This window comes from Panthera pardus, unplaced genomic scaffold (genome assembly GCF_024362965.1).
Source record: "Panthera pardus isolate Hobbes unplaced genomic scaffold, ASM2436296v1 HiC_scaffold_6, whole genome shotgun sequence".
NCBI classification, from domain to species: domain Eukaryota; kingdom Metazoa; phylum Chordata; class Mammalia; order Carnivora; family Felidae; genus Panthera; species Panthera pardus.
The window spans coordinates 66,468,651-66,483,560 of record NW_026526991.1 but is presented as its reverse complement, the minus strand read 5'-3'; the positions used below and the strand labels follow the sequence as shown (position 1 = coordinate 66,483,560).

Below are 14,910 nucleotides of genomic sequence, written 5' to 3'. Positions count from 1 at the left end.
TATTTTATTTTTTTTTATTATTTTTATTTTTTTTTTATTTTTTAATATATGAAATTTACTGTCAAATTGGTTTCCATACAACACCCAGTGCTCATCCCAAAAGGTGCCCTCCTCAATACCCATCACCCACCCTGCCCTCCCTCCCACCCTGCCCTCCCTCCCACCCCCCATCAACCCTCAGTTTGTTCTCAGTTTTTAACAGTCTCTAATGCTTTGGCTCTCTCCCACTCTAACCTCTTTTTTTTTTTTTTTTTTTCCTTCCCCTCCCCCATGGGTTTCTGTTATGTTTCTCAGGATCCACATAAGAGTGAAACCATATGGTATCTGTCTTTCTCTGTATGGCTTATTTCACTTAGCATCACACTCTCCAGTTCCATCCATGTTGCTACAAAAGGCCATATTTCATTTTTTCTCATTGCCACGTAGTATTCCATTGTGTATATAAACCACAATTTCTTTATCCATTCATCAGTTGATGGACATTTAGGCTCTTTCCATAATTTGGCTATTGTTGAGAGTGCCGCTATAAACATTGGGGTACAGGTGCCCCTATGCATCAGTACTCCTGTATCCCTTGGATAAATTCCTAGCAGTGCTATTGCTGGGTCATAGGGTAGGTCTATTTTTAATTTTCTGAGGAACCTCCACACTGCTTTCCAGAGCGGCTGCACCAATTTGCATTCCCACCAACAGTGCAAGAGGGTTCCTGTTTCTCCACATCCTCTCCAGCATCTATAGTCTCCTGATTTCTTCATTTTGGCCACTCTGACTGGCGTGAGGTGGTATCTGAGTGTGGTTTTGATTTGTATTTCCCTGATAAGGAGCGACGTTGAACATCTTTTCATGTGCCTGTTGGCCATCCGGATGTCTTCTTTAGAGAAGTGTCTATTCATGTTTTCTGCCCATTTCTTCACTGGGTTATTTGTTTTTCGGGTGTGGAGTTTGATGAGCTCTTTATAGATTTTGGATACTAGCCCTTTGTCCGATGTGTCATTTGCAAATATCTTTTCCCATTCCGTTGGTTGCCTTTTAGTTTTGTTGGTTGTTTCCTTTGCTGTGCAGAAGCTTTTTATCTTCATAAGGTCCCAGTAATTCACTTTTGCTTTTAATTCCCTTGCCTTTGGGGATGTGCCGAGTAAGAGATTGCTACGGCTGAGGTCAGAGAGGTCTTTTCCTGCTTTCTCCTCTAAGGTTTTGATGGTTTCCTGTCTCACATTCAGGTCCTTTATCCATTTTGAGTTTATTTTTGTGAATGGTGTGAGAAAGTGGTCTAGTTTCAACCTTCTGCATGTTGCTGTCCAGTTCTCCCAGCACCATTTGTTAAAGAGACTGTCTTTTTTCCATTGGATGTTCTTTCCTGCTTTGTCAAAGATGAGTTGGCCATACGTTTGTGGGTCTAGTTCTGGGGTTTCTATTCTATTCCATTGGTGTATGTGTCTGTTTTTATGCCAATACCATGCTGTCTTGATGATGACAGCTTTGTAGTAGAGGCTAAAGTCTGGGATTGTGATGCCTCCTGCTTTGGTCTTCTTCTTCAAAATTACTTTGGCTATTCGGGGCCTTTTGTGGTTCCATATGAATTTTAGGATTGCTTGTTCTAGTTTCGAGAAGAATGCTGGTGCAATTTTGATTGGGATTGCATTGAATGTGTAGATAGCTTTGGGTAGTATTGACATTTTGACAATGTTTATTCTTCCAATCCATGAGCAGGGAATGTCTTTCCATTTCTTTATATCTTCTTCAATTACCTGCATAAGCTTTCTATAGTTTTCAGCATACAGATCTTTTACATCTTTGGTTAGATTTATTCCTAGGTATTTTATGCTTCTTGGTGCAATTGTGAATGGGATCAGTTTCTTCATTTGTCTTTCTGTTGCTTCATTGTTAGTGTATAAGAATGCAACTGATTTCTGCACATTGATTTTGTATCCTGCAACTTTGCTGAATTCATGTATCAGTTCTAGCAGACTTTTGGTGGAGTCTATCGGATTTTCCATGTATAATATCATGTCATCTGCAAAAAGCGAAAGCTTGACTTCATCTTTGCCAATTTTGATGCCTTTGATTTCCTTTTGTTGTCTGATTGCTGATGCTAGAACTTCCAACACTGTGTTAAACAACAGCGGTGAGAGTGGACATCCCTGTCGTCTTCCTGATCTCAGGGAAAAAGCTCTCAGTATTTCCCCGTTGAGGATGATGTTAGCTGTGGGCTTTTCATAAATGGCCTTTATGATCTTTAAGTATGTTCCTTCTATCCCGACTTTCTCAAGGGTTTTTATTAAGAAAGGGTGCTGGATTTTGTCAAAGGCCTTTTCTGCATCGATTGACAGGATCATATGGTTCTTCTCTTTTTTTTTGTTAATGTGATGTATCACGTTGATCGATTTGCGAATGTTGAACCAGCCCTGCATCCCAGGAATGAATCCCACTTGATCATGGTGAATAATTCTTTTTATATGCTGTTGAATTCGATTTGCTAGTATCTTATTAAGAATTTTTGCATCCATATTCATCAGGGATATTGGCCTGTAGTTCTCTTTTTTTACTGGGTCTCTGTCTGGTTTAGGAATCAAAGTAATACTGGCTTCATAGAATGAGTCTGGAAGTTTTCCTTCCCTTTCTATTTCTTGGAATAGCTTGAGAAGGATAGGTATTATCTCTGCTTTAAATGTCTGGTAGAACTCCCCTGGGAAGCCATCTGGTCCTGGACTCTTATTTGTTGGGAGATTTTTGATAACCGATTCAATTTCTTCGCTGGTTATGGGTCTGTTCAAGCTTTCTATTTCCTCCTGATTGAGTTTTGGAAGAGTGTGGGTGTTTAGAAATTTGTCCATTTCTTCCAGGTTGTCCAATTTGCTGGCATATAATTTTTCATAGTATTCCCTGATAATTGTTTGTATCTCTGAGGGATTGGTTGTCATCATTCCATTTTCATTCATGATTTTATCTATTTGGGTCATCTCCCTTTTCTTTTTGAGAAGCCTGGCTAGAGGTTTGTCAATTTTGTTTATTTTTTCAAAAAACCAACTCTTGGTTTCGTTGATCTGCTCTACAGTTTTTTTAGATTCTATATTGTTTATTTCTGCTCTGATCTTTATTATTTCTCTTCTTCTGCTGGGTTTAGGCTGCCTTTGCTGTTCTGCTTCTATTTCCTTTAGGTGTGCTGTTAGATTTTGTATTTGGGATTTTTCTTGTTTCTTGAGATAGGCCTGGATTGCAATGTATTTTCCTCTCAGGACTGCCTTCGCTGCATCCCAAAGCGTTTGGATTGTTGTATTTTCATTTTCGTTTGTTTCCATATATGTTTTAATTTCTTCTCTAATTGCCTGGTTGACCCACTCATTCGTTAGTAGGGTGTTCTTTAACCTCCATGCTTTTGGAGGTTTTCCAGACTTTTTCCTGTGGTTGATTTCAAGCTTCATAGCATTGTGGTCTGAAAGTATGCATGGTATAATTTCAATTCTTGTAAACTTATGAAGGGCTGTTTTGTGACCCAGTATATGATCTATCTTGGAGAATGTTCCATGTGCACTCGAGAAGAAAGTATATTCTGTTGCTTTGGGATGCAGAGTTCTAAATATATCTGTCAAGTCCATCTGATCCAATGTATCATTCAGGGCCCTTGTTTCTTTATTGACTGTGTGTCTAGATGATCTATCCATTTCTGTAAGTGGGGTGTTAAAGTCCCCTGCAATGACCACATTCTTATCAATAAGGTTGCTTATGTTTATGAGTAATTGTTTTATATATCTGGGGGCTCGGGTATTTGGCGCATAGACATTTATAATAGTTAGCTCTTCCTGGTGGATAGACCCTGTGATTATTATATAATGCCCTTCTTCATCTCTTGTTACAGCCTTTAATTTAAAGTCTAGTTTGTCTGATATAAGTATGGCTACTCCAGCTTTCTTTTGGCTTCCAGGAGCATGATAAATAGTTCTCCATCCCCTCACTCTCAATCTAAAGGTGTCCTCAGATCTAAAATGAGTCTCTTGTAGACAGCAAATAGATGGGTCTTGTTTTTTTATCCATTCTGATACCCTATGTCTTTTAGTTGGCGCATTTAATCCATTTACATTCAGTGTTATTATAGAAAGATATGGGTTTAGAGTCATTGTGATGTCTGTATGTTTTATGCTTGTAGTGATGTCTCTGGTACTTTGTCTCACAGGATCCCCCTTAGGATCTCTTGTAGGGCTGGTTTCGTGGTGACAAATTCCTTCAGTTTTTGTTTGTTTGGGAAGACCTTTATCTCTCCTTCTATTCTAAATGACAGACTTATACCACCTCACGCCAGTCAGAGTGGCCAAAATGAAGAAATCAGGAGACTATAGATGCTGGAGAGGATGTGGAGAAACAGGAACCCTCTTGCACTGTTGGTGGGAATGCAAATTGGTGCAGCCGCTCTGGAAAGCAGTGTGGAGGTTCCTCAGAAAATTAAAAATAGACCTACCCTATGACCCAGCAATAGCACTGCTAGGAATTTATCCAAGGGATACAGGAGTACTGATGCATAGGGGCACCTGTACCCCAATGTTTATAGCGGCACTCTCAACAATAGCCAAATTATGGAAAGAGCCTAAATGTCCATCAACTGATGAATGGATAAAGAAATTGTGGTTTATATACACAATGGAATACTACGTGGCAATGAGAAAAAATGAAATATGGCCTTTTGTAGCAACATGGATGGAACTGGAGAGTGTGATGCTAAGTGAAATAAGCCATACAGAGAAAGACAGATACCATATGGTTTCACTCTTATGTGGATCCTGAGAAACATAACAGAAACCCATGGGGGAGGGGAAGGAAAAAAAAAAAAAAAAAAAAAGAGGTTAGAGTGGGAGAGAGCCAAAGCATTAGAGACTGTTAAAAACTGAGAACAAACTGAGGGTTGATGGGGGGTGGGAGGGAGGGCAGGGTGGGAGGGAGGGCAGGGTGGGTGATGGGTATTGAGGAGGGCACCTTTTGGGATGAGCACTGGGTGTTGTATGGAAACCAATTTGACAGTAAATTTCATATATTAAAAAATAAAAAAAATAAAAAAATAAAAAGAAAAAAAAATAAAAAAAATAAATAAATAAAGCAACTCCACACCCAAAAAAATAAAATAAATAAAATAAATGACAGACTTGCTGGATAAAGGATTCTCGGCTGCATATTTTTTCTGTTTAGCACACTGTAGATATCGTGCCAAGCCTTTCTGGCCTGCCAAGTTTCAAAGGAGAGATCAGTCACGAGTCTTATAGGTCTCCCTTTATATGTGAGGGCACGTTTATCCCTTGCTGCTTTCAGAATTTTCTCTTTATCCTTGTATTTTGCCAGTTTCACTATGATATGTCGTGCAGAAGATCGATTCAAGTTACGTCTGAAGGGAGTTCTCTGTGCCTCTTGGATTTCAATGCCTTTTTCCTTCCCCAGTTCAGGGAAGTTCTCAGCTATAATTTGTTCAAGTACCCCTTCAGCACCCTTCCCTCTCTCTTCCTCCTCTGGGATACCAATTATGCGTATATTATTTTTTTTTAGTGTATCACTTAGTTCTCTAATTTTCCCCTCATACTCCTGGATTTTTTTATCTCTCTTTCTTTCAGCTTCCTCTTTCTCCATAACTTTATCTTCTAGTTCACCTATTCTCTCCTCTGCCTCTTCAAGCCGAGCCATCGTGGATTCCATTTTGTTTTGCAATTCGTTTAAAGAGTTTTTCAACTCCTCGTGACTGTTCCTTAGTCCCTCGATCTTTGTGGCAAGAGATTCTCTGCTGTCCTGTATACTGTTTTCAAGCCCAGCGATTAATTTTATGACTATTATTCTAAATTCACTTTCTGTTATATTATTTAAATCCTTTTTGATCAGTTCATTAGCTGTTGTTATTTCCTGGAGATTCTTCTGAGGGGAATTCTTCCGTTTGGTCATTTTGGAGAGTCCCTGGAGTGGTGAGGACCTGCAGGGCACTTACCCTGTGCTGTGGTGTATAACTGGAGTTAGTGGGCGGGGCCGCAGTCCGACTGGATGTCTGCCCCCAGCCCACCGCTGGGGCCACAGTCAGACTGGTGTGTGCCTTCTCTTCCCCTCTCCTAGGGGCGGGATTCACTGTGGGGTGGCGTGTCCCGTCTGGGCTACTTGCACACTGCCAGGCTTGTGTTGCTGGGGATCTGGCGTATTACCTGGGGTGGGTAGGCAAGGTGCACGGGGGCTGGAGGGGCAGGCTTAGCTCGCTTCTCCTTAGGTGATCCACTTCAGGAGGAGCCCTGTGGCAGCGGGAGGGAGTCAGATCCGCTGCCGGAGGTTTGGCTCCGCAGAAGCACAGAGTTGGGTGTTTGCGCGGAGCGAGCAAGTTCTCTGGCAGGAACTGGTTCCCTTTGGGATTTTGGCTGGGGGATGGGCGGGGGAGATGGCGCTGGCGCCTTTGTTCCCCGCCAAGCTGAGCTCTGCCGTCCGGGGGCTCAGCAGCTCTCCCTCCCTTTGACCTCCAGCCTTCCCGCTTTCCGAGCAGAGCTGTTAACTTATGACCTCCCAGACGCTAAGTCGCGCTTGCTGTCGGAACACAGTCCGTCCGGCCCCTCCGCTTTTGCCAGCCAGACTCGGGGGCTCTGCTTGGCCGGCGAGCCGCCCCTCCGCCCCGGCTCCCTCCCGCCAGTCCGTGGAGCGCGCACCGCCTCGCCGCCCTTCCTACCCTCTTCCGTGGGCCTCTGGTCTGCGCTTGACTCCGGAGACTCCCTTCTGCTAATCCTCTGGCGGTTTTCTGGGTTCTTTAGGCAGGTGTAGGTGGAATCTAAGTGATCGGCAGGACGCGCTGTGAGCCCCGCGTCCTCCTACGCCGCCATCTTCCGGAACCCCCTCCGTTGGTTGCCTTTTAGTTTTGTTGGTTGTTTCCTTTGCCGTGCAGAAGCTTTTTATCTTCATAAGGTCCCAGTAGTTCATTTTTGCTTTTTAATTCCCTTGCCTTTGGGGATGTGCCAAGTAAGAAATTGCTACGGCTGAGGTCAGAGGTATTTTCCTGTTTTCTCCTCTAGGGTTTTGATGGTTTCCTGTCTCACATTCAATTCAGGTCCTTTATCCATTTTGAGTTTATTTTTGTGAATGGTGTGAGAAAGTGGTCTAGTTTCAATCTTCTGCATGTTGCTGTCCAGTTCTCCCAGCACCATTTGTTAAAGAGACTGTCTTTTTTCCATTGGATATTCTTTCCTGCTTTGTCAAAGATGAGTTGGCCATACGTTTGTGGGTCTAGTTCTGGAGTTTCTATTCTATTCCATTGGTCTATGTGTCTGTTTTTGTGCCAATACCATGCTGTCTTGATGGTGACAGCTTTGTAGTAGAGGCTAAAGTCTGGGATTGTGAGGCCTCCTGCTTTGGTCTTCTTCTTCAAAATTACTTTGGCTATTCGGGGCCTTTTGTGGTTCCATATGAATTTTAGGATTGCTTGTTCTAGTTTCGAGAAGAATGCTGGTGCAATTTTGATTGGGATTGCATTGAATGTGTAGATAGCTTTGGGTAGTATTGACATTTTGACAATATTTATTCTTCCAACCCATGAGCACGGAATGTTTTTCCATTTCTTTATATCTTCTTCAATTTGCTTCATAAGCTTTCTATAGATTTCATCTAGCATACAGATCTTATACATCTTTGGTTAGATTTATTCCTAGGTATCTTATGCTTCTTGGTGCAATTGTGAATGGGATCAGTTTCTTCATTTGTCTTTCTGTTGCTTCATTATTAGTGTATAAGAATGCAACTGATTTCTGCACATTGATTTTGTATCCTGCAACTTTGCTAAATTCATGTACCAGTTCTAGCAGACTTCTGGTAGAGTCTATCGGATTTTCCATGTATAATATCATGTCATCTGCAAAAAGTGAAAGCTTAACTTCATCTTTGCCAATTTTGATGCCTTTGATTTCCTTTTGTTGTCTGATTGCTGATGCTAGAACTTCCAACACTGTGTTAAACAACAGCGGTGAGAGTGGACATCCCTGTCGTCTTCCTGATCTCAGGGAAAAAGCTCTCAGTTTTTCCCCGTTGAGGATGATGTTAGCTGTGGGCTTTTCATAAATGGCTTTTATGATGTTTAAGTATGTTCCTTCTATCCCGACTTTCTCGAGGGTTTTTATTAAGAAAGGGTGCTGAATTTTGTCAAAGGCCTTTTCTGCATCGATTGACAGGATCATACGGTTCTTATCTTTTCTTTTATTAATGTGATGTATCACATTGATTGATTTGTGAATGTTGAACCAGCATCTATTTTTTAATATAAAATTTATTGTCAAATTGGTTTCCATACAACACCCAGTGCTCATCCCAATATGAATTTTAGAATCAACTTTTTAAATTAAAAAAAAAAGTATTCTGGATTTTTGACTGACATTACTCTGAATATATAAATCAATTTGGGAACAACTGGCATCTTTACAATAACCAGGCTACCAATTCATAAGCATGGTATATTACTCTCCATTTATTTAGGTCTTCTTTAATTCTTCTCAGTAGGCTGCTGTTATATATTTATGTTTATTAATTAAGTATATCCAAAGGGTACTTTGTTAATCTTTTAATTTTGTTTCTATAATGATCATGTCTATTCTCCACTCCATATACTGGTATACAATATATATTTAGATCAAATGCACATTCTGTATTTTTAAATGTGAGACCTCAAGGTGAGAGAGTTTAAGAAAAATAAAATAGGCACAATATACTGATTTTCAATCTGACAATTGATTATTATTTTTACCTTTCCCTGCTCTATTGGTCACACTTTTCCAGAAAAATAGAATGAACAGAATAGAATGGAATAGAAAAAGAGATATACATTGCTTCTTGGCCTTTTGGCTAAGACAAGTGTAGGAAAAGAGATTTGTTATGAGGGATTGACTGGCATGATTATGGAGGCTGAGAAATCCCATGATTGCTGTCTGCAAGCTGGAGTCCCAGAAAAGCCAGTGGTGTAATTCCATCCAAACTCAAAAGCCTAAGAACCAGGGGAGTCAGTAGTGTAAATTCCCATCTGAGTCTGAAGGCCCAAGAACAAGGAGCCCTAGTGTCTGAGGTCAGGAGAAGATGGATGTTCCAGCTCAGAGAATGCAAATTTTCCCTACCACTGCAGTTTTGTTCTATTTGGGCCCTCAACCGATTGTTGAAGGTTGGGCCTTCCACAATGCCCCACATTGGTGAGGGTAATCTTTACTCAGTTCATTGATTCAAATTCATCTGGAAACATCCTGAAAGACACATCCAGAAATAATCAATTTGGCCAGACACCCTGCTCTGCTCCAAATACGCTTTATCTGTGTCAGCCCTGCTATCTTCTCAGTGGAGCCAAGATCCCTCTCAGAATATTTTGCAAAGGGCTGCTAGATAGGAGCCTATATATCAAACTCTTTCCCCACCCTCCGTTTTTGTGATAGTTTATTTGCTTTGAAGTCCAGACAAATACTTGAATTTTTTTAAGGACATAGGGTGAGCTCACATTTATCATTTTCTTATTTTTTTTTAAGTTTTTATTTATTTATTTTGAGAGGGAGTGCAAATGGGGGACGGGCAGAGAGACTCCCAAGCAGGCTTTGCGTTGTCAGTATGGAGCCTGATGTGGGGCTCCATCTCATGAACCATGAGATCACGACCTGAGCTGAAATCAAGAGTCAGACCCTCAACCAACCGAGCCGCCTTGGCACCCCCAAATACTTGAACTTAATTGAAATGAAATCTCCCCAAGTGCTCTATGCCCATAAAAATCTTTCTTCTTTAGAGATAATTTTTTTCTATTTCCTGAGCAGAATCACGCAGCTTTTATTGTACCATGAGGCACACTTTTGTTGCTTCAGCATCCTCTGCAGAGCAGCCTTCACCTCCTGGTTCTTGAGGCTGTAGATGAGGGGGTTCAGCAAGGATGTGATCACACTGTACTGAATGGAGACCACACGCTCCAACACCGAGCCTGAGGCAGGGCTGATGTACCTGAATAGAGCCGTCCCATAGAACAAGAGCACCACAGTGAGGTGGGAGGAGCAGGTGGAGAAGGCTTTGGCTTGGCCCTCAGAGGAGCGGATGTTCAGAATGGCAGAAATGATTCTGGAGTAAGAGAAGAGGATCAGGGGAAGAGTCAGCAGCCCTAGAAATGCACAGGACACCGCAAGAAGAATCTCATTGACAATGGGATCGGTACAGGACAGAGGAAAGAGAGGAGGTAGCTCACAGCTGAAGTGGAGGATGATGTTGGACCTACAGAAATACAACTTGTGGATGAAGAGACTATTCAGCAAGGAAATCAGAAATCCCACTGTCCATGCTATGCTCACAATCACAATACAGAGAGGTCTGTTTATGACCATGGTGTAGACCAGAGGGTGGCAGATAGCAGCATAGCGGTCATAGGCCATGGCAGAGAGCAGACAAGCTTCTGTTCCCCCAGAGAGAGTGAAAAAGAAGCTCTGAGTGATGCATCCCCACATTGAGATGCTTTTATTCTGAGATAAGAAGTTCTGTAGCATCTTGGGCACAGTGACTGAGGAGAAACTGAGATCCAGGAAGGATAAGTGTCCAAGGAAGAAGTACATGGGTGTGTGGAGGTGGGGATCAACCCTGATCACCAGGATCATCACCAGATTCCCCACCAGGGTCAGGAGGTAAATCCCCAGGAACAGCACAAAGAGCATGGTCTGGATCTGGGGGTCACTGGATAATCCCAGGAGGACAAACTCAGTAATCATACTGACATTTTTCATGGTTGCTTAGAGATTCTGTCCCTCAAAAGGAATGAATGATTTTTCCACTTGATAAGACATTGATCTGAGTCTTTCTCAGCGAACAGGAGTTTTCTACTCGTAGACAATATATCTCCTTACCTATAGACCAAAACAGGAAACTCAGGATAAGGAAGTGTCTTCTCAGATATAATCTCTTCACTTGTCCTTCTTTTCTAACTACTAGCACTATCTTGTCATGATCTCTATACCTTCACCCTACATGACTTTTTTTTAAATAAAAATACCATGCACATGCAAGTCAGGTACATCCTGGAATCAAAAGAAGGGAAAAGAGCCCCAGTGGCTAAGCCTAGAAAACCTTTTACGGTTAAGGGCTAGGAAGCCCATGCACAAGTGATTCCTTCTCAGAATAGTAAGGTCATAGACTCACAGTAACTAAGGATGGTGTCATAGTGGACTTTAAACCCTTCATTTTACAAATAAGGATAGGGGCGCCTGGGTGGCTCAGTGGGTTGGGCATCTGACTTCGGCTCAGGTCATGATCTCGTGGTTTATGAGTTCCAGACCCGTGTTGGGCTCCCTGCTGACAGCTTGGAGCCTGGAGCCTGCTTCGGATTCTGTGTCTCCTCCTCTCTGCCCCTACCATGCTCATGCTCTGTCTCTCTCTGTCTCTCAATAATAAATAAACATTAAAAAAATAAAAAAAAAACAAATGAGGATAATGCATTGCCTAAGTTCTCATAGCAAAGTGATGTTGAGGTTGGGACTAAACCAGATGTTCCAACTCATCTGATATGCTAGTGCACCACACTTGTGGTTTTGAATTGATTATTAGAAGCTGAATATTGTGTGGTTTTGGCATCACAAGGAACTTTGCTAGTAGGGAGTTCACTTAAATTGTATTTTAATATTCCTTGGCTCTGATACTTAACCAGTGGTATCTACAGTTCTGTGTCAGCTGCTATTGAAGTGGAAAGAGAACTAGTCTTAGAGTACAGTAGTAACCTTGAGTCTTAGTTCAAACATTCTAATGGTATCATTTGGTAAAAGTTACTCAGTTTCCTTAAGCCTTACCTTATTAATCTGTAAAATTGGGTAAATTAAACAAATACTTTTATAAACCAGAGGGCTCATAATATGCTGTGCAAAAATCAAATTTTTGTATGTATGAAGAAAGATTGACATAGAATATTGAAAATAGAAATAACTTCTCTATTGGGCAGTAGGTTTATGGGCATTTTTTTTCTTGTAAACAGTTTCTCTAATGTTGTAAAATTATTTTTCCATTGATTACTTCCCTTTTTTTTTTTTTTTTTTTAATAAAGAAATGACTTGGAGACTTTCAGGAAACTCTCAGTCTAGCTTTGTTTTCTCCAGAGAGAAAGGCAAAGGGAAAATTGGATTGAAGTGAGAGAAAAGCCCCAGGGCAAAGGAAGCTGAACTCCTAAAAAGAATGTTCTTTTGTGGTCTCTTCCCCAACACCATTGGGCATCTCAGTAGTTTGGTTCTATGTGGGTACATAAGACTGGTGCCCTTTTGAAATCCCTCATACCTAGGATTCCAGAACACTACCAGGGCTGTGTTTTCATAGTGTGTTGAATGGAACCTTATATATTCTGCTGTAGTGCTTTAGGGACCACTCTAAATGGTGAGGGAGTGAGGAGTCAGAGGAGTCTTTGGGCCCTCACATCCATCTCAATTGCCTCAGCTCTTCTTACATCTATTTGTCATACTTGATTTGGTGGTAGAATTTCATTGAAGCAAAGGGTTTCATTAATAAAAACTTTCTAAAACCCAGTGAACTAGGGATTCCATTGCCAAAAGGACTACGAATCTCTCTCTGTTCTTCGTCTTTTTCATTTTCAATGCCCCAGGAAATCTCCTTCCTACTCTTCATCTGGCTTTGTGGCCAATAACACATTCCCATTTAAAATAAAAGCCTCACTTTTTTGTGTGTGTCCAGAACCAGATACATAAAGAAACAATAGGAAGGGGGGCCCCCGGGTGGCTCAGTCGGTTAAGTGTCTGACTCCAGCTCGGGTCTGATCTCACAGATCATGGGTTCAAGCCCTGCATCGGGTTCTGTGCTGACAGCTTGGAGCCTGGAGCCTGCTTCGGATTCTGTGACTTGCCCTCTCTCTCTGTCCCTCCCTTGTTCATGCTCTGTCTCTCAAAAAATAAATAAACGGTAAAGAAAATTTTTTTTAAAAAAAAGAAAAGAAACAATAGGAAGACCCCACATGGACAAATGGCAGAAGACTTAATCTTCCAGCTCAACTATTATCTGACCGGAAGTAGCAATGTCTGACTTTGAGAAAGTGACTTCCCTAATCTGGGTCCAGTGTAAACTAGAGGGGCTTGGGTCGGAGGTCTCTACAAATCTTTCCCAGTTACATATATAAATGTGCCTCTAAGGCTCTCACCAACCATACTGAGCAGGACTGCTTTTGGTCTGATGTGTCTTCTGGTTTTCTAGCCAGGCTGCCTGCCACAGGACACTGCTGCAGGAAGGAGATGCGGCTCCAACAGCTGGAGATGAGAGCCAGGTCCCATGAAAAGCGGACTTTGTTTTCCAGCCAATTATATGAGTAGAGACAGATACAGACAGGCAGTGGTTAAGAGCCAAAGTGTTCTGGTGAAGGTCTTTCTGGAGGTGGCTCTCTTATGACTTGGATTTTTCTCTTCTTTTTTTCCCCCTTTTACTCCCTAATCCTTGAAGAGAGCTCCTGGCCAGTTAGTATGACTTGTATTTCTTCTTTCATTAAATCCCTCGGATCTTATGCCAGGTGGGCCCTGGGGAGGAATGCGGAGGAGAGGCTCCAGAGAGTCAAGAATTGTTCACTGCCCATGGGAGAGGCAGCATTAACCCGAACCAAAGGGGCCACTGGTCCTAGGACAAAGTGGCTACTGACATGGCTATTGCCAAAAGAGGTCTGGCTGAGGGCATACAAGTGCAGGAAGCTCCTGGCCACAAATTGCTTTACTAATTAGGAAGAAGGGGTTCAGGAGGTTCTGTAAAGTTTCTGTCTTGTCTCTGGTAGTGCTTCGATTTTTAATGTGAATATGCACATGCACACACACACGCACACAGCCAGGTCCACACAATTTCAAAGGTCATTACTCCTATGAAGACACTCCTTTCTCAACCCTTGCTTCTCTAGCTTTCAGCTCAGGCTCTTGCCTCCTATTTCACAGAGAAAATGTTCCTTTTTCTAATTTTGTTGTATGGCTCTCTATTGGTCCTCAGCACTGGTTGTTGCTCAAGTTTTTCCCATTTAAAAGTGTAGTGGGCAGAATCAATAGTCCTTCCTCCTCCAAGGGAGCTGGTTTTCCTAGGGCCAGTACTGTGGCAGGAAAGGACCTATTTTGAAAAGGAAACATGTGGTGAGTATAGACACAAGAAAAGGTGAAACCAAAACTTTGGTCTACCTCTACAAACTAGAAGTTACTCCTCTGTAACAGGGGACTAGAGAGAAGCTAACTAACTGGAGGATATAAGAAAGCATATCAGACTCCAGGCTGCTGGATTTCCCAACCACTTCCTTGTCTTTCCTTCTCTTTATAGCCACATTTTTTTTTGAGGGGAAAGGAGTATACTCTATACTGTAGTCTCTTCCTCATTCACTTCTTGGTCCACTGTAATCTCTCTCTTTCTGTTTCCTCTATTGCCCCCAGGGACAATTTACCTACTATATTCAGATGTGCATGAGAGGCGTTAAGGCATTTGTGGACTCAGGTGAAGGCTTTGCTTTGGCCCCCAGGAGACTGGATACCTAGGATGTTTCTGGACTAGGAAAAGAGGCTTAGCGATAGTTTATAAGCCCAGAAATGGAAATGACCTCACAAATATTAACTGTTGACAGTAAGATCTATACTGGATGAAGGAGGAGTGGAGGCAGCTCAGAGATGAAGAGAGGCTAATGGACCTACAGAAGGGGAAGTTTAACGTATCAGTCAGCTTAGGTCAATTATGCTGTGATAATAAGTGACCCAAAATTTCAGTGGTTACCAACAATAACAATTCACTTATCATGTTACATGTCTGTTAAGTTAGCCGTGGCTCTTTTACTACATAGTCTTTACTTCAAGACCTAGACTTATAGAGCAGCCTTTATTTTTATTTTTTATTTTTTGGATTTTGTGGTTGTATTTAATATGATTTATGGAATGTTTAAGAAGTAAATGAAATCTATGCAACTGAGAAACA

General features: G+C 41.8%; 1 protein-coding gene across 1 annotated transcript; it reads right to left on the bottom strand.

Annotated features, from left to right (window-relative positions):
- Positions 1 to 9,758: 9,758 nt before the first annotated feature.
- LOC109249301 (olfactory receptor 8S1-like) lies at positions 9,759 to 10,721 on the bottom strand. The gene has a single exon (XM_019419663.2). It carries the CDS (start codon positions 10,719 to 10,721, stop codon positions 9,759 to 9,761), a length of 963 nt encoding a protein of 320 aa, XP_019275208.2.
- Between the last annotated feature and the right edge of the window lie 4,189 nt (positions 10,722 to 14,910).